General features: G+C 34.9%; 1 protein-coding gene and 1 long non-coding RNA gene across 8 annotated transcripts in view; one reads left to right on the plus strand and one right to left on the minus strand.

Annotated features, from left to right (window-relative positions):
- Positions 1–26,680, minus strand: part of LOC105487018 (anoctamin 5) — a 99,945-nt gene that overhangs the window by 40,839 nt on the left and 32,426 nt on the right. For all 7 annotated transcript variants that reach the window (XM_011750285.3, XM_071074961.1, XM_011750284.2 and 4 more), the window contains 5 exons: positions 23,718–23,831; positions 18,932–19,000; positions 17,375–17,659; positions 14,197–14,310; positions 10,818–10,933 (listed from right to left, as the gene is read on the minus strand). In XM_011750285.3, coding sequence (XP_011748587.1) covers positions 10,818–10,933; positions 14,197–14,310; positions 17,375–17,659; positions 18,932–19,000; positions 23,718–23,831 — 698 coding nt within the window. The remainder of the gene's footprint in view (positions 1–10,817; positions 10,934–14,196; positions 14,311–17,374; positions 17,660–18,931; positions 19,001–23,717; positions 23,832–26,680) is intronic.
- LOC139357492 (uncharacterized) lies at positions 1,608–11,824 on the plus strand. The gene is made up of 3 exons (XR_011610762.1): positions 1,608–1,727; positions 10,940–11,015; positions 11,700–11,824. It is a non-coding gene; the product is annotated as an uncharacterized lncRNA (long non-coding RNA).

The following is a 26,680-nucleotide window of genomic DNA, read 5'->3' on the forward strand; positions in this document are numbered from 1 at the left end:
CATTTAATATTTAATTTAAACTCTCTTGTTGGTCATAACTAAGAAAATAAGAGAAATCTAATAATATGAGACACTATAAAAGCTCAAATATAGGGAGAGACTTCTTTTGAGTATTATTTTTTAGAAAAATATGCCATATATTTAAATCTATGATCTTTTTTAACCTGTCCATTTTACTTACTAGACTTTCAACTGATTGTGGCACTGCACCATCTAATATAGCATCTGATAGGTAGAAGAGATTCAGTAATATTGGTTGCGAGATACTGTGTGAGGGGACTGCCCTCATTTTGTATTTCCAAGATGTACTACTTAGTCGAAAACATAGTAAATAATCAAAAGAATGATGATAGAATTAAATTGAATACAATCTTGAGAAATCAATCAATAAATGCAAACTTTATTTCTAAAGTGATTTATTTTTACAATGAATCCATAAACATCTGAGAAACTTAGCTTCAGTATTATCCTCACATTGTAATAACATTATCCATACCACACTGTATTTAGTCTATGCTATTTAGTATGTGGCAGTATTTCAATTTTATTTCTAAGCGTTAACATACAACATATGGATATCAAAAAACGTTACATGAAGTGTAAGCTGGAAGGAAAAAAATGAGCTGATAGACCTGATGTGCCAGTGATCAGTCTTCAATCTTATATGCTCTATCAGCCCATTTTTTTCAATCTTGGCATTGCCATCTTCCCCAAAATTATTATCTAATGTGACAAAATTATCCGTGCTCAAAAGGCAGAAAAGCCAGTTCCAGATATCTGGACACGAAAGTGATGTTTGATGTAGATGTAACATGAAATATGTGAAATCTAGGAACTCAGATTCCTATAAACTGTATCTCTTTCTAGACACCCTATCATGCTGTCTTCCTTATTTTTATCCTCCGTATCCAACAATCCATTAGGTCCAATGAATTCTGTCATAAAAATATTTTTCTAATTCATAGTCTCCTCTCCTTCCCGTTGCCAATGCCTTGAAAAGACTTCTAATATTTATTGCTGAACAATTTTAACAACCTCCTTACTTCCCTGAGTTCAATCTTATATCCATCTAAATTATCTTTTGTTTCCAATAAAATGATGTTTCTAAAGTAAAAACTGAGCAATATCCTTTTCTTCCTTCAAAGCTTCATCTTTTTACTTCAGCATTATTCTTCAGGATTTTGTTCCTGGTAAACATTCAAATCTCCTTTGCCGACACTCCTACATGAAGAACTAAACACACAGTGCTCTTGTGTGTTCTCTTTGCCTGAGATATTCTTACCTAACTTCTTTACCTACTATCCTGCTACTTATCTTTCAAGACATAGTTCAAGAATGAACACTGTGAAGCTTTCCTAGAGGTTGTCATGAAGATAGGTGCTTTTCCCTCTGTATTTTGTTTGGAGTATTACTGTGCTGTAACTAATATGCATTTGTGTGTGTTCCTGCAAACAAATTCATGTTAGGAAACCACAATCTGATTATCTTTGTAGGCACAGTATCTTACTTGATATGTAGTGATGCTTAATAAAGTCTCATTAAAATAAATGTGTAAATTGTAATTATGCATCTATGAATAAATTCTTTCTTTTCTTTTTTTCTTCTTGAAACAGGGTCTCACTCTGTTGTACTAGGCTGGAGTGTAGTGGTGTGATCTCTGCTCATTGCAACTTCTGCTTCTCGGGTTCAAGCAATTCTACTGCCTCAGCCTCCCAAGTAGCTAACAGGTATGTGTGCCACCACACTGGGGTAATTTTTGTATTATTATTATTACTTTTAAAAATAGAGACGGGGTTTCACCATGTTGACCAGGATCGTCTCAAACTCCTGACCTAAACTGATGTGCCTGCCTTGGCCTTCCAAAGTGCTGAGATTACAGGCAAATTCTTTCTATGTTAAGAATATTTTAACTTTTATCAGGTCTACCCATAAAACCTTTACTAAAACCCATGAAATCAACAAGGAGAGGAAAAAAAATCCAAACTCAATACAGGCCTTCAGTATCATGACACAGAACATCATGATCATCAAATTACCTGTAAGTAAGGAAATAAACACAACTTCAACACCTGCTGCTACAAACCTAAGACACAGGAGAGAGGTGGGGATGTTTAAGAAATTATAGGGGAAAAATGTAAAGTAGGGTGGGAAACATAAAGAAATACAGCTAAAATAACGCCTAGAGAAAAGTTTAACTAAATCCCCTAATGCAGAATATATGTTGGGATTTGGTCATTTGTAATCTATAAGAAACAATCTGAAAAGAGCAGGACTGGAAGTGGCAGCCTGAGAAAAGCAATATTTCTTGAGAAGAATCAGATACAAAGAGAAGACTGGTACTCCTTGGAGGAGTGGCAGTAAACAGAAAAAAAGGAAATAAGAGAGGAGAGTTGGAATGGGTGCAGCACACCAACATGGCACAAGTATACATATGTATCAAACCTGCACGTTATGCACATGTACCCTAGAACTTAAAGTATAATAATAATAATAAAAAGAAAAAAGAAAACCTGCAAAAAAAAAAAAAAAGTAGTTTGTCCAAGGTCATAACTAGAGGGTAAGGAATTAGGAAAAGAAGGAGAAGGGACAGAAATGAGGAAGGGAACAGAGGGAGAAAATTACTTTTCAGGAAACAATCTTGTTCAATATTTATCACAATATTCCTTTCTGTAAATGGGATTTCTTGTAAAACAAATACTACTTTTCCACTAACTTCTTTTATTGTAAAATTAAAAACAATTCTTTAAAAAAATAACCCATGGCCAGGCGCGGTGGCTCACACCTGTAATCCCAGCACTTTGTGAGGCCGAGGTGGGTGAATCACGAGGTCAGGGGTTCAAAATCAGCCTGACCAATACGGTGAAACCCTGTCCTTACTAAAAATACAAAAATTAGCCGGCTCTGGTTGTGTGCAAAAACAAAAACAAAAACAAACAAACAAAACCTACAACAGCATAATTGAAAACCCTGAGGCAAGGGCTAAATTAAAAGGCCAAGAGCTAGATTAAGAGGCTCACCAGGCTTTGAGGACATTATATAGAACCTTCTTACTTCTGGATCTCCTGGTTACTGTCAACATCTTGCCCGGATTACTGACCATCTACAATGGAACTTTTCTGATACCTCAACTCAGCTAAGTTTTGGAACATACAGCCATGGAGAGACTGTAAAATGCATTTTTGATGGCAGGTGCTTTAATCGTGCTAACCTAAAGATTCCACAGGTTTAAGATATGTTATGTGAAAACAAGTAAGTACCTTATTTTGAGGTTCTATAAGGTCAAACTCTGTAAAATTAAATGCTAGTTAAAAGGAAAAAAAAAAAAAGAAATGAAAGAAATAGGCTTCGCAGGGCAAGGGAAGATGGGTGCCCACAGCTCTGAGACTCACAGGAAGCTTCAGGTCCAGCACACACAGAAACAGATTCTCCCTCACTCCCATTCACCAGGTTGAGCATTCCTCATCTGAAAATTCAAAATACAAAATTCTCCAAAATCTAAAACTTTTTGAGTGCCAACATGATCCCACAAGTAAAAAATGCTACCCCTGACCTCATGCGATGAGCCAGAGTCAAAACACAGGCACACAATGATGAAAATGACATTTTTAACACTGCAGAAAATGTGTCTACAGACAATATTTTGAGAATGTGTGATGGACTAACAGAGAAGGGCATTCTAGTGCTAGAAACTCTGTTCATAAATTAAAAACAAATTGAAATATGTAGACCACATCCACAAAAAAATGTAAAACAAAAACAAAGTCAAAAAATGTGAAGTAAATTATTTAGTTTGATAATTCTCCCCAAATAACATGAAATTGAATAATACTGTAATAAAAACCTAAAAACGGAGTGAACTCTTCTCAAATAAATATTTGCTGATACAAGAAAACCCCAGAAACATAAAAACTAAAAAAGGGAATAGAGAAGAGTGGAAAGATATAAAACAAAAATTGATTGAACACCAGAGATAAGTAGAGCAAATTATAAATCGTATCAGATCATATCAGAAGTAATACTGAAATTAGCAAGTAACAAAGGAAATACAGACAGAGTGCCAGTGATCAGAAGGGGCTCTCCCAGGATCCCGAAGCATACCAGGAAGGAGAGAGGGTCATCTCTCTTTTCACCCCACCACAGAGCACTGCTGTGAACAGGCAGAAATACTGAAGCGCTGCAAGGCGGAGCCTATTTGCTGGCTCTTACTCCTAAGTGCCATCTACTGGATAATAGCCCAAATTACAACACCAAAAACACTGCCAATATACAAAACTGTGAAACTCAAGGCAAGAATCCTGCCACAAAGACCCTGTACAGAGCCTTGGCTCTCTGAAAATACCCAGTAATGAAGCCAATTGATTATACTTAACTTACACTACAGTTAATGGAACACCAGCCCTCTCAGGCGAAAAAGATTCAGTGCAAGAACTCTGGAAAATCAAAAAGTCAGTGTCCCCTTATCTCCAAATGAACTTCTCAGCAATGGTTCTTAACTAGATGGTAACGACAGAAATGACAGACATAGAATTCAGAATCTAGATGGAAATGACACTCAGTGAGAATCAAGAAAAAGTTAAAACCCAATCCAGTAATCCAGAAATCCAGTAAAACAATCTGAGAGCTGAAAGATGAAATAGCCATTTTAGGAAAAAACAAAACTGAACTTCTGGAAAGGAAGCAATCACTACAAGGATTTCATAATATGGTAGGAAGTATTAATATCAGAATAGACCAAGCTGAGGAAGAATCTTAGAGCTCAAAAACCAGTTCTTCAAATCAACTGAGCCAGACAAAGGTGAAAAAACAAACAAAAAAAAGAACGAAACCTCCAAGAAATTTAGAATTATATGAAGAGACCAAACTTATGATTTATTGGCATTCCTGAGACAGGAAAGTAAACAATCTGGAAAAAATATTTGAGGATATAGTCTATAAAAATGTCCCCAATCCCACCAGAAATTGATACACAAATTTAAGAAAGATGGAGAACCCTAATGAGACACTATATCCCCAAGGCACACAGTCATCAGACTCACCAAGTTCAACACAAACAAAAAAAATTTAAAGGCAGCTAGAGAGAAGGGTCAGATTACATACAAATGGAAGCCCATCAGGCTAGCAGCAGACCTGTCAGCAGAAATCTTACAAGTCAGAAGATATTGGAAGCCTATTTGTAGCATCCTTAAAGAAAAGAAATTCTAACCAAGAATTTCATATCCCAACAAACTAAGCTTCCTAAGTGAAGGAGAAATAAAATCCTTCTTAGACAAGCAAATTCTGAGATAGCTTTTTACCACTCTACAAGACTTGCAAGAGGTCCTTAAGGAGTACTAAACATGGAATGAAAGAACAATACCTGCCATCACAAAACACAGTTAAACACATAGTCCAGAGACACTATAAAGAGACTATACAATCAAGTCCACAAAACAACAAGCTAACAACGTGATGACAAGATCAAAATCTCACATATTAATACTAACACTGGATATAAATTGTCGAAACACTGCATGTAAAAGACATAGAGTGGCAAGCTGGATAAAAACACAAGACCCAACTGTCTGCTGTCTTTAAGAGACCCGTCTCATGTATAATGACACTCACAGGTTCAAAGTAAAGGGATGGAGAAAGATCTACCATCTAAATGGAAAACAAAAACAACAGGAGTCTCTATTCTATCAGATGAAACAGACTTTAAACCAACAAGAATTAAGAAGGGCAAAGAAGGCCATTACATAACTATAAAGGGCTCAATTCAACAAGAAGACTTAACTATCCTAAATATATATGTACACAACAATGGAGCACCCATGTTTATAAAACAAGCCCTTCTTAACCTATAAAAACACTTAGAGAGCCACATAATAGTAGTGGGAGACTTCAGCATCCCACTGACAGCATTAGACAGATCACTGATGCAGAAAACTAGCAAAATAATTCTGGATTAAACTCAACACTGGACCAATTGGACCTAATAGGCATCTACAGAGCACTAACCAATCACATAATATATATTCTCATCTTCTCAGAGATCACATGTTTAGTCATAAAGCAAATCTCAATAAATTAAAAAAGACAAAATCATATCAAGCACACACTCAGACCACAGTGCTTTAAAAATAGAAATCAATACCAACATATCTCAAATCTGTACCAATACATGGAAATTAAACAACTTGCTCCTGAATAACTCCTGAGTATAAAACCAAATTAAGGCACAAATCAAACAATTCTTTGAAATTAATAAAAATAAGATCCAACTTACCAAAATCTTTGGGATGCTGTTAACGCAGTGCTAAGAGGAAAGTTTACAGCTCTAATATGCCTCAATTAAGTAGTAAGAAAGACTTCAAAATAACAATCTAAAATTCCACCTAGAGGGACTAGAGAATAAGAACAAACCAACTCCAAAGCTAGCAGAAGAAACAACTAAAATTATAGAAGAATTGAACTAAGTTGAGACATAAAAATCTATACACAAGATCAATGAAACCAAGAATTGGTTCCTCAAAAGAATAAACAAGATATATCACTAGCTATATTAACAAAGAAAAAAAGGAGATCCAAATAAGTCTAATGAGAAATGACAATGATGATATTATAACTAATCGTATAGAAATCAAAAATCCTCCAATACTGTTATGAAAAATTCTATTCACATAAATTAGAAAATCTTGAGGAAATGAATAAATTCCTGGAAACACAAAAGCTCCCAAGATTAAACTAGGAAGAAAGTAAAAACCCGAACAGACCATTATAAGTTTTGAAATTTAATCATTAATTTAAATATCTACCAATCAAAAAATTCCCTAGACCAGATGAATTCACACCCAAATACCAGCAGACATACAAAGAAGAACTGGTAGCAACCCTGCTGAAACTATTCCAAAAACTCAAAAAGGAAAAGCTGCTCTATAACTCATTCTACGAAACCAGCACCAGCCTGATACCAAAATTTGATAGAGACACAACAACCAAAAAGAGACAATGTCAGGCCAATATCCCTGATGAATATAGACACAAAAGTTGTCAACAAAATACTAGTAAACCAAATCCAGGAGCACATCAAAAAGTTAATACATCACGATCAAACTGGCATTATTCCTGAGATACAAGCCTGATTCAACAAGTGCAAATAAGTAAATGTGACTCACCACATAAATAGAATTATGAGGAAAAACGATTAACATATGATCATCTCAATAAATGCAGAAAAAGCTTTTGATAAAATTCAGCATCCCTTTCCATTCATGATAAAAAAGACCCTCAATAGTCTTGGTATTGAATGAACATACCTCAAAATAATAAGAGCCATCTATGATAAACCCACAACCAACATCATACTGAATGGGCAAAAGCTGGAATCATTCCCCTTGAGAAATGAAATAAAACAAAGATGTCCACTGTTGTCACTCCTATTCAACATAGTACTTAAGTCCTAGCCAGAGGAATCAGACAAGAGAAAAACAAATAAAAGGCATCCAAATAGGAAAAGAAGAAGAAAAGCTATCTCTCTTTGTTGACAAATGATTCTATACCTAGAAAGCCCTAAAGACTCCACCAAAAGTCTCCTAGACTTCATAAATGACAGATAAGAGACTTCAGTAAAGTTTCAGGACCCAAAAGCAATGAACAAAAGTGAGTAGCATTTCTATCTGTCAATAATGTTCAAGTTGAAAAGTCAAATCAAGAACACAATTCCATTTTCAATAGCCACAAAAATGAAATATCTAGGAATACAGCTAATCCAGGAGGTAAAAGATCTCTACAAGGAAAACTACAAAACACTGATGAAAGAAATCAGAGATTAAACAAATAAACAAAACAACATTCCTTGCTCATGGATTAGAAGAATCAGTATAATTAAAATGGCCATACTGCCCAAAGCAATTTACAAATTCAATGTTATTCCTATCAAACTACCAATGACATTTTTCACAGAGTTAGAAAAAGCTATTCTAACATTAACATAGAACCATAAAAATGGCCAAATAGCCAAAGCAATCCTAACCAAAAAGAACACAGCTGGAAGCATCACACTACCTGGCTTCAAACTATGCTATAAGGCTGCAGTAAGCAAAATAGTGTGGTACTGGTAGAGAAGCAGACACATAGACCAATAGAACTAAACAGAGAAACCGGAAATGAAGCTGCACACCTCCTACCATCTGGTCTTCAACAAAGCTGGCAAAAACAAGCAATGGGGAGTGGATTCTGTATTCAATAAATGGTACTGGGATAACTGACTAGCAATACACAGAAGAATAAAACTTGGACCCTTATCTTTCACCATGTAGAAAAATAACTCAAGATGGAATAGAGTTTTAAATGTAAGACCTCAAACTATAAAAATCCTAGAAGAAAACCTAAGAAATATCTTTCTCTACATCGGCCTGGGTAAATAATTTTTGGCTAAGTCACCAAAAGTAAGTGCAACAACAAAAAAAATTGACAAGTGGGACCTAATTAAACTGAAGAGCTTCTGCACAACAAAAGAAACTATCAATAGAGTAAACAATCTACAGTATAGGACAAAACATTCACAAACTACACATCCAACAAAGGTCTAATATCCAGAATCTATGAGGAACTTGAACAAATCAACAAGCAATATCCAAATAACCACATTAAAAAATTGACAAAAGACATGAACAGACACTTCTCAAAAGACGTACAAGCAGCCAACAAACATACAAAAAATGCTCATCATCACTAATCCAGAGAAATGCAAATCAAAACTGCAATTAGATACCATCTCATACCAGTCAGAATGACTATTATTAAAAAGTCAAGAAATATCAGATGCTGGTGAGATTGTGGAGAAAAGAGAACATTTATACACTGTTGATGTGAATGAAAATTAATTCAGCCACTGTGGAAAACAGTTTGGAGCTTCTGCAAAGAACTTAAAACAGAGCTATCATTTGACCCAACAATCTCATTACTGAGTATATACTCAAAGCAATATAAATTGTTCTACCAAAAAGACGCATGCACCCATATGTCCATCGCAGCACTATTCACAATAGCAAAGACATGGTATCAACCTAGGTGCCCTTTAATGGTGGAGTAAATAAATAAAATGTGGTATATATAAACCAAGGAATACTACACAACTGTCAAAAAGAATAAAATTATGTCCTTTGCAACAACATGCATGCAGCTGGAGGCCATTATCCTAAGCAAATTAATAAGAGAACAGAAAACCAAATGTTGCATGTTCCCCCTTGTAAGTAGGAGCTAAATATTGAATACACATAGACATAAGGATGACTACGATATACACTGGTGACTACTAGAGGAGGTAGTATGGGAGAGGGGTGTGGGTTAAAAAACTCCCTATTTGTTACTATGCTCACTACTCGGGTGGCAGGATCTGTAACCCAAACGTTAGCATCATGCAATATATCCACATAAAAAACATGCATGTATACCCCCGAATCTAAAATTAAAAAGTTGAAATTATATTTAAAAATTGGGGCAGCCTAATGTTTTTCAATAGAAAAACCAATAAATGAATTATGAAAAATTTACAATAAGGTATTCTGTGTTCCACTAAATAGTATCAGACAGATCTTTGTGTATTCATAGAAGGATATCAGTAATATACTATTTAGTGAATACAGAAAAATCTTAGCATGAAAGAGAAGAGAAAGATGCCATTGCTCTCAGAAAAAAAAAAAAAAAGTTTCTCTGCTTTTTTATACATAAAAACAAAAATAGGACTAAATCAATATTATCCAAATCAAGTCTAGTTATTTTTGTGGAGTTTGATGAAGGTAGAATTTCACTTAAAACTTTGTTAATCTCCTAATTATTTGAAATGTTTTTGATAAATATTTTAGTTTCATAACTTAAAGTATTAAATGATTATTATTCAAAACAGTTAAAATAATGATTCAAGAAGGAGTTAGCATGATTTATCAAAAGCCCCAGTTTATAAACTGACTAACTGACATTTATTTTTCAAAATGTGTCCTCTAGTTTCACTTAAACATACTGTTGAGATAACATTTCAATTGATTTGGATGGATCCATTCAAATCAGTCTCATGAAACAGATACTGTGATGCTGTGTAAGCATAGCAATGCAAGTATAAATCACCAAGTAAAAAACACTGCCTATAGTAGCAAGAGATCTCTAATCTAATAGCTCATTGAATAAAATCATAGAAGTCTCCTAATATCCTGTATGCTTGTAGTATTGCTATGCTTTAAAGCAATAACCTGCAACCATAGTCTTCTTGCTTAGCTAATGAAACTGTCTAAAGGATTGAGGTCATAGAACAAATGTCGTCACAGCTCACTGAAAGCATACACACAAACATCAATACACAACCTTTGTCTTATGTTCCAAATTTCTGGACTTCAGGAGAAACAAAAACTAATATGTACTAAACACTAAGTGCTAGTCCCTATGCTAAAAAGTAGTAATATCGCTATTCCCATTTTACAGATAGTATAGATACTATAACTACCATGCTAAAAAGTAGTAATATTGTTATTCCTATTTTCATAATGGTTAAGTAACTTGACCAAATTCATATAACTTTCAAGAGGCAGAACTTGGATGAGAATTCAGCCTAGTTAAATGCTAAGGTCTAACCTCTTAACCACTATACGATCTCTGTTGTATTTCATCAATTTAGCAACAACATTTTCCTAAATGAATTGCTAATTGATAGTGTAGATATGAAACCAAGAAGTTGTGAAATGTAGTGGGTGAAAATAGTAGTTAAATAAAACAATATTATGCCATTGTGAATAAAAATCACATTATCAAGTTTTAATTGGTCTGATCCTATGTATGAAACTTACTTAATCAAGTCTAATGGCTGCTCCTTGTAGAAATAGGAAAATCGAGCCCAATTCTGGTGAAGTATGTATCTTTCATTGGTGGGATTGGGAGGTTCTGATGGCTTCCAATATTGACCCTGCAGATATTCAAGAGGAGGGTACATAAAAGATGAAGCAAAAGACAAAGGTGAAGTAAATAAACACTGCTGTTCTAAGAAGGTTAGTAAACAAGGGTATGTTTTCTTTTACTTTTAGATTTCATATTCAATTGATATGAAATTATTTCACAAACTATAATAATATTTATTTATTAAATTATCACACAAAGATATCTCAAAATACAAGTAAAAGTGTAAGACTTTGGCTTTACTCAAGCTATTCTTTCATGTGGAATGCCCTTTCTTCTCTGCTCAAATCCTAATGCAATATTCCAGGCCCAGAGAGCCATATCACTATATAACTAGATAGGACTTTAGAAATGGGCTAACACTTTTTTTATAGATGAAAAAAGTAAACCTCAAGGAACGTTAAGCAATGAATCCAAGGTCATACTGCTATTATGGGAAGAGACTCCTGTTCTGTCCTTTCTTATAGCCACTTGCCAAAGAACTTAAAATATTACAAAAAACTTTAGCATTTAAGGGGCTCAGTATTGCTTCATGCATAAGCTCTTCTCCCATTGTTAGATACCGACTAATATTATTTATATATTTTCATGGCCTAGCAAAGTATTGTGTACACTGTGGCTGTTTAAGACATTTTGTTTTCACCGTAGACAAATGAACTGCTGAAGGCAGCACTGAATAGATATCCAGTTTAAAATTTAGCACATGTGAAAATATATATATGATAAGGCGTTAAATTTTGCATCACCAAGATTCCAACTTTTTTCTTCTTCTGTAGGTAATTCAACTGAATCTTAAGAAATTAAACAACCAAAAAAGCAGCCTATGTGGGTATTTTGAAAAATGATTCTGTAAAGCACATAAGGGAAAATCCAGTACCTAATGTTGCATTCAGAAAAAAAGAAAGATTAAAAAGTAAAATCAATAGTAAGTTATAGCTATCTCTAGTGACAGCTCAGTGACATTGCATTTCCAATGAGCCTATATGACTCTACTGAAAAGCTACATGTATAGTTTAAAACTGGTGATGACTGAAGACATTAGTTTGGCTTTATGATATGGCATTGTAAGGATAGAATTAATGCCCTAAAAATTAATTGAAAAAAAACCTCAAAATCTCTAGAAAAAAGAATGAGCCCTTTTGTGAAGAAAGATTGGCACAGAATGCAGTGCAAAGTGTTTATTAACCTACTTTAGATCTCTGCTTTACCAAATGTCCATGTTATTGTTTAGAATCTATAATCTCCTAAGAGTTTCTTTGCCCCAGGAAAAAAAAAATGTGACAGTGGGCCCTCTGTATCTGCAGGTTCTGAATCCTCAAATCTATCCAACAGAAGATTGTAAATAATTTTAAGCAGCAGTAAAAAAAAAGACATAGCATAACAACTATTTACATTTATATTGCATTGGGTATTATAAATAATCTAGAGATGAATTTAAGCATGTTGAAGAATATGTGTAGGCTATATGCAAATACTACTACATTTTATATAATAAACTTGATCATGCTGGAATTTTGGTATTCAAGGGTCAGGGGATTGGTTCTGGAACCAATCCTCAGTGATTAGGTACTATATATGTGTTCAAGGGCTGTTGAATAAAAGAAGAGGCTGTTTGTTTTCTCTAATACTAAGTTACTAAATTGACACTCCTGTTGAAAATGGTGACTCATTTTGGAAAATTTCCTTTACTTTTACAGGAAACACATAAAGAAAAAAAAAAAAAACTAATCAGTGTTGAACTGACTTAGAGTAAATTCTCATACTACTGAATAAATATTGCATATTGGCCAGTTGTGGTGGCTCACGCCTGTAATCTCAACACTTCGGGAGGCTGAGGCGGGCATATCATCTGAAGTCAGGAGTTCAATTACAGCCTGGCCAACACAGCAAAACCCTTTGTCTACGAAAAATACAAAAATTAGCCAGGTGTGGTGGTATGTGCCTGTAATCCCAACTACTCAGGAGGCTGAGGCAGGAGAATTGCTTGAACCCAGGAGACGGACCTGCAGTGAGCCAAGATTGCACTACTGCGCACCAGCCTGGGGGACAGAGCAAGACGCCATCTCAAAAAACAAAAGTAAACAAAACAAAAATTAAATATTAACAGAGGAAAACTAGCACAACAGACAAAGTCCTAGAAAAGGAAGAGCTTGGCTTTGGGCTTTTGGGAACTATTACAGCAACACTGTTCAAAAAATGGGGAATTATTTAGCTGCCACTTGTTTCAATTAAAATATTTGTTTCTTCTATTACTGAGAACTATATTTCTTGCAAAGAGAATACATCATCAAAAAGTCTTTTTAAGTATGGAAGAGTAAAACTGTAACAAAAGAAACAATAAAAATAGATGTCCAAGGGATGATCTCAAAGTAGAATATATACACATTGAGCCAAAGGATTTCTACTGTCAATAGGTGGTGAAATTTAAACACTGGCTATTCAAATGAGAAAGTTTCCATCAAAAAGTTTCCATCATCTGAGGTCAGGAGTTCAATTCCAGCCTGACCAACATAGCAAAACCCCATCTCTACTAAAAATACAAAATTATTGTATTAGGCTAAGAAATTAGGCTGAGTACTGGTTCCAAGGCCAAGTTTTCAGGTTTGGTTCAACAGGCGAATCATGTAAAATGTCACTTCTCTATTAAACTTATAAACTCAATGTTTTCGTACAATGATTTGCCAGCCCCCCCAAAAAATTCTTCTGAATATCAGTTGTCATAACATCTGAAGCATTCTTATGCTTTAGTTTATATTGCAATTGTACGCATGCTTTATTTCTAGGAGAGTCCTAGACTATGAGCTTGGATTCATGGTTGTGTTCCAATAATGGCTAACAGAATGCTTTACATATAATTGAAGCCAATCATGTATTTGATGAATGAATATGTGAATGCATGTAATTTAAATTCCTTACAGCTTCAAAACTTTATAAATGAGAAAAGAACTAATGGACTCAGATAGAAATTTCCAAATATTATGTTCTAAAATGTTCTTTTAATGTGACTGCTATTTTCAAAATGGGTTCTAATAAAGTCTTTTGCAAATGTAAAAGTTTTTAAAATACGTGTCCATTTGAAACTTCAAAGACACATTTAGTATATATCTCGGCATAGCTGGTAAAGCTCTCAGCTTGGAACCAGGAAGTCTTTGGGGATTTTCCCACCAGGAGAGAAAACTAAGCAATTTGAAGTAAAGGAAGATTCTCTCTCCCAGTAATGAACATGGCAGTAGGAAAATGAGCTCAGAATTTCACAATCAAACCTATACATACATCGTGGAGTGGATAGGCAGATGAATAAGTGTTAGAGTTTAGCAGCCTTTCAATCCCAAACCTTTTCTTCCCATCTTCTATGCCAAAAGGACATCTTGAGAGAATATAGTACACCTACAAGGTAAGTACAAAAAGACACTATCACATTTCAGAACTTATGCTTTCCACATTCCTTTAAATCACAATTTTAAAATGTCTACATTGAATGTAGATACAGGTTCTAATTATAGAAGGAAGCTTCTCTTGGTTGTCTGGAATATGTAGAGTGTGGGATTATATGGAGTTTGCAGATATTTTAGCTTCTGAGTCTGAGAGCTCCCCATTCCTTTGATGGGGTGAAAAGGTGAACAGACCATAATTTATTGTTTCTCCTGTCCAAACCTCCTCTTGAGTTCTTTGTGCCAGAATTTCTACTATAATTAGGGCTTCAAGTAGGAGACTAATGTCACTACTGACAGTTCAATTGGGGGAATATGGAGTAGAATTGATATTTATCCAAGCTGTCTTGAATACTTCTTCAATTAATTATTTTTACAAGGCCTTTTACCTGATATCTGAATTTATTAGCCAAGGTGATCCTACCTCTACAGCCACTTTGCAATGACTTGCATATTTCTATCAGTTTTATCCTGAATATAATTGGGCTTTGGTGTCCTCTGTTCTTATATTTCTGTGAATTCAATCTCATCTGCTTTTTGTCTTCCAGCAACTCTTCAAAATTTCTGTATTTCTAATTGCTAAATTTGTTTTTATTCAGCACTGTTTTATACATAGTCCCCAACCTTTCCTTTCTTTTACATTTTACCATTCAAAGACTCTTTGATTGGAATGGTTGTAGTTCTTGAATCATCATCATCTAAACTCATCATCCATGTTAAGAGCAGCTCAATATCCCATCTTGGTAAAGAAATCATAATTTATGCAAGGTAGTTTTAATTTTTATAAACAATGTCATAAATATGACCTGTTTTACATATTTTGGATTATTTCCTTAGGAAAGGTTCACCAAAGTAAGAACTCTGTCTTGGGATGTTAACAAAGTGGAAATATTTATACTACCAGGTATTAAGATGTATTATAAAGCTATGATAATAAGTATAGTATTGTAAAATTAAAAAAAAAAAAAAACTGAATTTAGGCCTGAAAAGACATTATTTGAAAAAAGTTATTGCAAAAGGTGGAGAGGGACTATTGCAATAGAAAGATTCAGAGATCTGCAAACATCTGAAAGGTCGGGCAGAAAAGTGATCTCATTAATAGGGAGAAGTAAGCAAGTGTCAGGGATGATCTTTCTTTATGCTAAGGAGGAGCTGCTACACATGACAATATTGGCTCAAGCTGAGGGTAGGTTAATGTCCAGGTTCTTATAGGGAGAAGAGAAGCTTAATTAAAGTTTGATCAAGTTAAGGTCAGCTTCTTGTTCTGATGGATCAATAAGGATAAACAGTTCAGCTAACCATTTATAAAATGAAGAATGAGAATTTGGAGAAAGTGAAGTGTGTCTAGTCTTTGTTACCATAAACTGTTAGTAACAACAAAAGGGAGATACTGCAGGAGGAAGGATAGATGTAAAAGAAGTAGATTTTCCCTGGTGCCAAAAGGGAAAGTGACTTCCCCTACCTCCTTTTTCTCAGGATACAAAGGAGTCTTCAAAAGACTCATGAAAAATGGATATGTGTGGTTTTCAAATTTTATGCACAAAATTAAACTCATACTAACTTGTTATAACATGTCCGAACAGGATTTAGTTTGAGGGACTAAGAAGGACACATCAGTTTGAAAAGGGCCGCTGTCAGAGCAACATAAATTCTGCTAAAATTGAAGCAAGAACAAATATCAAATTTATGGTGAAGCTTGAGGGGAGGAATGGTGACCTCACTGATGCTTTACCAAAAGTTTATGAAGTTTATGAAGATAATCCCCCTAAAGAGATCAACAGTTTATAAATGAATAACTCATTTTAAGAAGGGATGAGATGATGTCAAAGATGAAGCCCCCAGCCGCAGACCGTTCACATCAATTTGCAAGGAAAAAAATCCACCTTGTTCATGCCCTAATTGAAGAGGACCAAAGACGAACAGCACAAATAATAGGCCAACACCACAGATATCTCAACTGGTTCAGGTTTCACCATTCTGACTAGAAAATTATAGTTCAGCAAACTTTCCAATCAATGGGTGTGAAAATTGTTGTACTCAGTTCACCTGTAGACAAAAGCAGTTTTCAATGGAAATTTTAAATAAGTAGAATCAAGATCCTTAAGAATTTCTTTGAAGAATTATGACAGGGATGAAACATGGCTTTGCCAGTGCTATCCTGAAGATAAAGCACAATCAAAGCAATGGCTACCAAGAGGTGGAAGTGGTTCAGGGAAAGCAAAAGCAGACAAATCAAGAGCAAAGGCCATGGCAACAGTTTTTTCGGGGGATGCTCAAGGAATTTTGCTTGTTGACATTCTGGTGGGCTGAACAACAATAGCTTCTGCTTATTATGAGAGTGTTTTAAGAAAATAGTGCCAGGCACTGCTCAAAGCTTTTTATGTCTGAACTAATTCAATTATCTAGGTAACCTATGAAGTGGATATTATTCCTGTCTAAGCACAAAGAAATAGTGGCACAAAACCATGATTCTTTGTGAGAGAGGTTTTAATGGGAAACTTAAAGATCCTAGGACTTCAAATGCAGAGAAAACAATACTATTTAGAAGGCAGAAAACAGTTTTAAATGAAGGAAAAAAAGTTTTGAGGTTTCTCAAATTCTATCCATATATAAAGAAATTAAAACATTTCATTTCCATTTGGAATGATAAATATTTCCTTTACTATGCACTGACTGTATAAAACCAAACTCTAAGACTGTAAAACCATTTTACAAAGATCTTACAAAATCAAAGTCCTCTAGATCTCAATTAATTGCTTTTTCCAATACTGTATAACATCTCTTCCTTTACTACATCCATACCATGAACCACTCATTTTTAAACAACAGTTTGAGAGTTAGGGAGGGTAATGAGTTTATGTGGTCTAATTACACTTTCAAACTGCTCAATATCACCAAATGCTTATATCCTATACAGAAACACCTTGCAGAAATGGTATGACATCTGCACATGTATAAAAGCACACACAAGCATACATCTTGGATTCAAAGGGATGTGCCCAAAGGTCTTCTCTACCTACAATTCTGTTTCTTGATGAGGATGGAAAGAAGGTTGCCTGATCTTCGATGAGGAAGAGCTCCTGCCGATGTCTGCTGAATTGGGCAGTAAAGTATTCAGGATGGGGATACTTCACACTCGTTGGGAGGCTCACAGGCCCAAGCACATAGCTCATAGGAGTTTGCTTAGGTCGGGGAATATCACTCTCCTTAATAGGCATTTTGATTCCCAAGACTTCAGCATAGGTAACTAATACCTCCCAAGGGGCATGGATCTTGACAAAATAAGTTCTTCCATCTTCAGAGTCCTGCATAAAAAAAAAAAAAAAGCAAAATAGCAGAAAGCTTACTGATCAGTTTGTTACTGAGCTGATTAAATAAAATAAATAATATTTTATAAAATCTCAAACACACCAAAGTATTTTCAATTTTTTGAAATTTTCAGGCAAAACTTTGAGAAAACAAAATTCACAAAACATATAGTTATAGTTACATAAACATGTGTATATGTATACATATAATGTGTGTATATATGTGAGAGACAGAAAGAAACATATAAAGACACACACAAACAGAGAAAGAATATTTTTAAAAATATATTTCATGGTCAATGTATACTCATCTCTAAATCCACAATTACCTATGTGGTTCCGGGCAATTTCTTAAGTTTTTAGTAACTAGCTGTAAGTTCAAAATTTTACTTAGGTTATAATATAAGGGATACATATAGACTGTAAAATGTACTCACTCTTCTTACCCAACTTCTTTGTTTTGCCTACACAAAGAGGAAGAACTTTAGATAATAAAGGTTCATTGCATAGGAAAAACTACGGATTGTATGGTATAATAATTTATTAGTTCACTGAAAATGGGAGAACTGGAGAGTAATGCTTTAGGTTTTCTTTTTTCTTTTCTTTCTTTTTTTTTTTTTTTAAGATAGAGCCTCACTCTGCTGACAAGGCTGGAGTGCAGTGGCACAACTATGAAACTCCTGGGCTCCAGCAATCTTCCTGCTTCAGCCTCTCAAGTACTGGACTACAGGCACAATGCCCAACTAATTTTTTATTTTTTATTTTTTGTAGAGACAGGATCTTGTTATGTTGCCCAGGCTGAAACTATTAGAAATTTCATAGATAGGGTAAGATATTAAATAGGACTTTAAAAACAATTTTGAAGGGAATTCTAGAAAAACAGTAAAAATCAGTTTAAAAAGAAAACTTGGTATATTCATGAACAGAAAGAATGTCTTGAGTTAAACAGCAGGTTATGCTGCAAGACAGCCTGGTTAATTATTTAGGGGACCAGATTATAGCCAGACTTCAAAATGAAACTGTTATGAGAAAAAGTCCACATCTTCTTTTTCTTTGTATCCTGAATGCAAACTGTGTCCATTTATTACTGCATATTCACAGTACTCATCTACTTACCTGTAAGACTACAGGCCTTATCATCCCAGTGCACATATCTGTAGCCAAAAGAGCTATTGTATTGCCTCCAAACACAGAGTCTATCCAGTCAAAGGCCAGAATAGGATAAAACAACACTTAAAGAGTCTGGTATAAATTATCAACTACATTTACCCTTTTGTCTTCTATTTCCAACTCAAGACCTGTTTTTCTCAGATTTTTTTCAAACTCTTTTCTTCTTTCCTATGACAAAAAAAAAAAAAAATCAACACAATTATGCAGAACACTTTTGTTTTATTTGCTCAGTATTGACAGATTCAATATACAATGGCTGTGACTTTGGATAGCTCTCTGCCTCTCCCATGGTTGTATATAAAAGTGCTCCATCTGAATGTCAGGTACTGCTTTTCTCTTGTGCTATAATTCGCAACAACTACAAAAATGCAGTATATCCAGGAATAATCACCAGGAAATACGCAGAGCCTCTATCTGAAGAAATGCACAAAACTTTACTGAATAACGTAAATTAAAAAACTTTATAAACAGAGAGACATGCTCCAAGTTGAAAAGACTCACTATTACAAAGATCAATACTCTTCAAATAAACTATGTATTTAATGGAATTTTAAGCCAATATGTCATCAAGACTTTTTAATCCGGAAGGACAAAATGGCTTCACTTAGCAAAAAGTAAACTTAAATTTAACTATAGGTCATTACTGAAAATAACCACTTGGGTGCCTAGTTTTTCATTTGTTTGTTTGTTTGTTTGTTTGTTTTGTAGTGACAGGATCTTGCTCTGTCACCCAGGCTGGAGTACAGTGTTGTGATCACAGCCCATTATAGCATCAAACTCCTGGGCTCAAGTGATCCTCCCCAGCCTCCTCAGTAGCTGGGACTACAAGCAAGTATCTCCACACTTGGATACTTCAAAAAAAAATTTTTTATAGAAACTGGGTCTCATTATCTGCCCAGGCTGGCCTTGAACTCCTGGCCTCAACTGATCCTCCTGCCTTAGCCTGCCAAAGCACTGGTATTACAGGTGTGAACCACCCATCCACCTTTATTAAAGCAATGTATTAATGACAAAAAAAAGTATTTTTATATTTTTAAGACATTTTTATTGAGTTAAAATACACATATATAACTTACCATCTTTACCATTTTTAAGTGTACAGTTCAGTAGCAATAAATACATTTATACTGTTTTTCTCCCTTTATCTCCCTCCTTCCCCTTCCCTTTCCTGGCTTCTGGTAGCCACCAATATACTCTATCTTGAGATTCACATTTTTACCTCCCACACATGAGTGAGAACATATGACATCTGTCTTTCTGTGCTTGGTTTATTTCACTTAACATAATGGCTTCCAGTTCCATTGATGGCTGCAAATGATAATATTTCGTTTTTTCAATGGCTGAAAAATATTCCATTATATGTATTTGCCACGTTTTCTTTACCTATTCATCCAATAATGGGCACTTTTCCTTTGCTGTGCAGAAGGTTTTTGGCTTGATATAATCCCAGTGGTCTATTTTTCCTTTAATTGCCTGGTCTTAACCAAAGAAGTCTGTCTAGATCAACATCCTGGATCATTTCCCCAGTGTTTTCTTCTAGTAGTTTCAAAGTTTCAGTTCTTACAGTCAAAGCTTTAATCCACTTTGATTTGATCTTTTGTATGGTAAGAACTATGCGTCTGGTATCATTCTTCCATATAATTATCCAGTCTTATCAGCATCATCTATTGAAAAGCCTACCTTTTCTCCATTGTATGTACTTGGCCCCCTTTTCAAAGATGAGCTTGTTTTAAATGCATAGATTTAAATCTGGATTCTCTATTCTATTTCATTAGTCTGTGTGTCTGTTGTTATGCCAGTACCTTATTGAAGGTATGAGATGCAGGATAGTCATTTAGTTATGCACAGTTGGAAGAGAAATGTGGACTGGAAAAGTAAATTCAGGGATTGTATGATTAATGTATATAAAATCATAAAATATATTATTTTAAAACAGTAAGACAGAATCATCAAATACATCAGCGTAAGTTAAGGAAAGGTGAGGATTAAGGACTGTGCCCTGAGGCACTTCAATACTAAGAGATTTAGGAGAAGACTGAGAAGGAGCAACTAGTGAAATAAGAAAAAAACTAAGATAATGTGGAGTCCTGGAAGCCACATGAAGAACATACACAATAGAAAAGAGAAGGATCAACTGTGTCAAATATTGCTAATAGGTCAAGTAAGATGAGGGCTAAGGCTTGACCACTGGATTTTATACAAGGAGATGGGCAGAGTGGCTGGGACGAAGGCTTGAAAAGAACGGGATTAATATATAATTGGGCAGAAAAAAATACAGAAATAGTAGATAATAGGAAAACTGGGACAAAAAGAGGGTTTTTATTCATAACTTTTTAATACAGAAAAATTAACAGCCTATTTGTTCATTGAAGAAAATGGCCTAGTAAAGAATATCAAATATAATTTAGGAGAAAGAGGAACTAATTTTAGGAGCAATATCCCAAAATAAGTATACAGAAATGAGTTAACAAAGCAGGCATTAAACTCCTATCCTTAGAAAGGCCTGGCTGCAACTTTCAAAAGGTTGGTCCTAGTGTCTGGAACTTGCTTTTCTGAAGAGTTCCTTCCACTCCCAGAACTGATAAGAGTGACTCATTTTGCCTATATTGTTTTTTTCAAATAGTGTTATTTATGCTGAATATCTGCTTTCCTTCTGGGAGTATGAAATTTTGGTATGTGCTAAGCTGAAGGCGACAAGGTAACCAGCCCCTAATAAAAACCTAGTGCACTTTAATGGGCTTGCCCAATAGATATTTCACATGTGTTTTCATACATTGTTGCTGGAAAAAGTAAGTGTATATCCTGTGATTCTACTGAGAGAAGAATCCTTACAAGCTTGCTCCTGGTTTCCTCCAGACTTTGTCCCATGAGCTTTTTCCCTTGCTGGTTTTGCTTTTTATCATTTCACTGTAATAAAATGTCTCCATAAGCATGACTATAAACTGAGTCCTGTGATTCTTTGTAATGAACCCCCAAACCTGAGGGCTATCTTTGGCACTCCTGAATAGTAGGCAAGAAGAAACAGAATGCAGGGCACACGTGGAGGAGTTGCCTTTAGGTAGAAGGATAAATAGTTGGTCTCTGGTAACAGAGAGTAAGATAGCTTACACAAGCAAAAATCCTGGTGGATGGACAGATGTGGTAGTAGAAATTTATAGGTTTTCTCTTCTTGCTTCAGTTTTCTCAATGAAGCAGAAAAATGTGATCAGCTAAGCTTGAAGATGGGAGGAGGTGTTGTAGGTGTGAGAGAGAAAAAAACATTATAAAACAGTCATCTAAGAAAGTGGGAGGCAATAGAATATGGAAGGAAAGTATGATTGCCACAAAGCATAAGGACCCAGTTAAGGTCCATGGGCACGAATGTAAGGTAAAGTCAGTCAGTAAATTGTAAGTTTTCCTTTCTGCATGTGTGCTGGCCTGTAGTAGGTGGGGCTGGGTTTAACTAAAGTTGTTGTTTTGTCAAGCACAACTGGGAGAGGGGAAAGGGACTTGATGAGATATGTAACACAGTAATTACAATTGTTGACCATGAGACATAAACTGAATAAAGAGTGAGAGGGGAATAAGAGCAGCAAAAATCAGTAAGATGATTGCATCTTATCTGGTCCTGGTGAGGTGGAAGGAGGAAGAATGTGGATCAGAAAGATGTGAGGTGTAATCAGACAGTTGTACACATAGAATGAAATTATAAATAGTTGCAGTTATTAGTAATGACAAGTTCTAGGTGAGTGAATGGCTGAGTAGAAGCTAAGATCATTGGAAAAGGGAGTTCAAGGAACAGAGAGGCCAGGGTGTCAAAATAATCATCCAAGTATGAATTGATATTATCAATGATTTAAAAAGATTGCTGGAAAGACTGACAGTGATCTAGGAGCTAAAATTGTTGAGGAATAGAAGATGCAGAGACAGATAAATAACAAAAACAATTCAGGATAATAATAAATCTGATGAGATTTAAAGCTCAGGAATTTCAGGGACAAGTGAAGGAGAACATTAGCGACAAGATACAAGGAGGGCAAGCAGCACTTACCCCATCTCTAGGGAAATGCTCTGTAAAGAAAAATAACCATCATTTGAGAGGACTGCTACAGGAATGTTCAGAGAAGAGATGAAAATGATGACGGTTCATGAATTTCAGAGGCCTGGTAGAAGGCTTTCTAGACAGTGGGTGGAAAAAAGGGACAGACCTGTATGTGTACAGAGTCTTGGGGGAATAATATCTTTATTTTTACTTTTTATTTTATATGACATGTATTTTGTAAGTATATAAGTAAATGTGTGTATAAAAATGGATTAATTTATGATTTCAAATACTGAGTATTTATCGAGCATCCATTATAATCCAACCACTGTTCTAGGATTTGGGTATATAGCGATAAATAAGACAAAGTACTTGGCCTCATCAACTTAATTTATAGTGTTGGAGACAGCAAACAAGTAAAAACATGAACAAATAAGCTCATAAAGTGATGTGTAATACAAATAAAACAAAATCAGGAATAGAGCACAATATAAAGGCTATACCTGGAGGAATAGATTAGTCATACGTTTCCAAAATGAAAATATCATACAAAAGGCAATTATCATATTCAGACACATACCTCAAATTTTGGATGTTACATTTAATACTAAAGTGAGCTATAAAAAGAATCAGATACTTGGAAGAAGAAGAAAAAGAAGTTAGCATGCAAAATATCCAAAAAATAACATTGACTTTACATGTCTCTTCTTAAGCTGCCTACTTTACAGTTATTTCGCTCAGTTTAAGGTTTCAGTAACACTTAAGAGCTTTTCACTTTTACAACATAATTCAATGCAGATATCCATGTGAAACTATAAAATGTGCTTCTTTTTATTATTCCCACTTCTCTTATAATGCACTTACCGCCTTTAACTCTGCGTCTTTCTTTATGTCATCAGCATAGGAAAGCACAAAATCGATTTGCCTAATCCCGTCTCGGAAGAAGATAGAATCTTTGCTTTGCTGATTTTTTTGAAACTGCAGGAGACATAAATGACACAATTGTAAATTATAGTTTTATTCTGAAATGGCAAAAGCACAAAAGGAATTATTTATAATTTGGTCACCAGCTACTTTTTTTTCAGTCTTGAAATGACAAGTCAAGACAAATAACCAGAGTTTTTAGCAACAGATTATGTTTTGTTTTATAGTGAAATTCCATATAAAAGATTAAGCAATAATGACTCAGGAAGAAGATAAGCATGTTAACTACATGGACATACAACAAAAATGCTGCAAACATACCAAAATATGAAATGGATATATATACACACACACACACACACAAACACACACACACACACACACACACACACACACATTGATCCCAAAATGCACAGAGACTGACTTGTTATCTTTATTAAACAACATCTCACGTAGTCCACTAAATAATTCATGGCTACATGCAAATTTGGGGGTACAATTAATTACAAACCAATTAATGGAGTCTCACTATAAGAAAACAAATGTATGATTAATGTTTATTCTATGTTTTTATAAAATTGTCACTTCCTAATTCAACTTTGTAAGGATTAAAATAAAATCAAGGTGCAGTTAAATATTAGAAAGCAAGTAGCTTATTAGCTGGCATCACAAGTTAAGTTTCATGCAACTCGCCCTTCAACCTCAATTTCACAGGTGAGCAAAAATCAATTCTTTGTTTAAATTTGCAAGAATTATCTCAGTATAATAATTACACTTATAAGTCCAACTTTCACATGTTGTGTAGTTAGTTCATTAGTTCCTTCACTTTAAAAACAGCAAAAATATGACAGCGCTTCAGAAGAAAGAGATTTCATGTTTGACTGATTTGGTTTTCTTTTAAAGTTTATATCTAATATTTAATATTCATAATAGCCTACATGTATTATTATACTTCGAATTATGCAAATAGATAATACAATGGCTGTCAATGAGATAATCTTCCAATTGCTTTAGCTCACCTGCGAATGAGTAACTATATGGTTTTAATTTTGACAACCAGTGTTTCTATTAATTTATCAGTTTCTTTTATTGTGTACCCTATGGGATTATTTTACCCAAGTCAGGTGAGACAGGCCTCCCAGAAAAAGGAATGGATGAGGATCAGTTATATGCGAATAAGCCATAAGTCTCATGTTTGATCTGTGGTCTATGAACTAAGTAAGAGCATTTACATAGCTAATGAAAAGCTGATGTGTCTCAGAAAAAAACTAGCTCCCAATGCACAGGAAGAAATGAGTGGAAAAGGGAACAAATAAATTAAAAAAAAAAAAATCTAAGGAATCTACAGATTAAGTGCCAAGATATAGTGACTCAAATGTTATGTCTGAGTTCTCTTCACCTCAGCCAAAGAATGCATAACCATCTTCTATTTCCTAAAAGAAAGTAAAAGAATCTGAGAAAAATCAAACTGCTATCACACTACACTTTGCTTATAAATCACTAAAAATTGAAAAGAAAGAAAAAACAAAACCAAACAAATCATTGGCACTCTTGTAAATCATCACAGCGTTAGCATCTTATGAAATCCACCAAAATTCTTGGAAGGCAACTGAGGCAGAAATAATATACTACTTAGACTAAATAAAATCAAAGCTCAAAACTTAGAAGAAAAAAATAGTACTCTTGCTCTAAGTCTGTGACAGTCACATTTTGTATGATAGGGGTTTTTTGTTGTTTTTGTTTTGTTTTGTTTTCAAAAACTAATATATTAACAGGTACTTATATTGTTTACACAAGCTAAATCTGGGTACACAAAGAGCAGTTCTGGTGACAGAACATGTGCACACAGGAATTAACAAAACTTATATTCAGAGTATTTGACTAGAAAATAGACAAAGTAGCTAAGAGAATAGTAACTCCAATGATTTTCCTGAGTGCTCAGTCAAAAATAGGTAAACATACTGTCGTCCTGAAGGCCAAAGGCTAGCTAGGAAAACCCGAATTTCTATCATTATATCACACCCTGACGATACACTATAAATCTGTTTTAAATACGGGAAAAAAAATCACTGGGAGCCTTGTAAGTCACCATGAGGGACATGTCTCAGGACTACCAATAAAAATCAGTTAAGGCTGAGGCAGAAAAATCTGATAATTCTGTCACATATAACTGAATGTTACTAAAACACATCATGATTTTGTTTTGCTCAAAACATGACATAAATACATTTTGTAGTATGTGTGGGCATTTGTGTTTATACTTGGCTTGTCCTTAGAAATACCTATTTGTAATTATGTAAACATCTGAGTGGCTTCTCTGTAAAGGATGTAGTTATCCTGTGGTTCAAAAACCTGAATTACCGGCTGGGTGTGGTGGTTCATGCCTGTAATCCCAGCACTTTGAGAGGCTGAGGCAAGATGATTGTTTGAGCTCAGGAGTTCGAGACCAGCCTGGACAACATGGTGAAACCACTCATCTCTCCTAAAAATACAAAAATTAGCTGAGCATAGTGGCATGCCCCTGTGGTCCCAGTTACTCAGGAGGCTGAGGTGGGAGGATTACATGAGCCCGGGAGGTTGAGGCTGCAGTGAGCCGTAATTGCACCACTGCACTCCAGCCTGGGCGACAGAGTGAGACTCTATCTGAAAACAAAACAAAATAAAACCCTGCATTGCTGATGAAAGTTCATAAACCTCTGAAACTGTATGAATTGTGTATGTGTGTGTGTGTGTGTGTGTATACATTTTAGGAAGAGGATCTACAGATTTAATCTAATCCAAAACAAATTAAGAATCACTATTCTTAAACTTCAGTTGCCTGGGGACTAGGAATCAGTGACAACGTTCCCCTAAATCAAAGTATTCTATTAGAAGAAAAATAACTAAGGCTACCACTGCAGCCA

This window comes from Macaca nemestrina, chromosome 12 (assembly GCF_043159975.1).
Source record: "Macaca nemestrina isolate mMacNem1 chromosome 12, mMacNem.hap1, whole genome shotgun sequence".
NCBI lineage: Eukaryota > Metazoa > Chordata > Mammalia > Primates > Cercopithecidae > Macaca > Macaca nemestrina.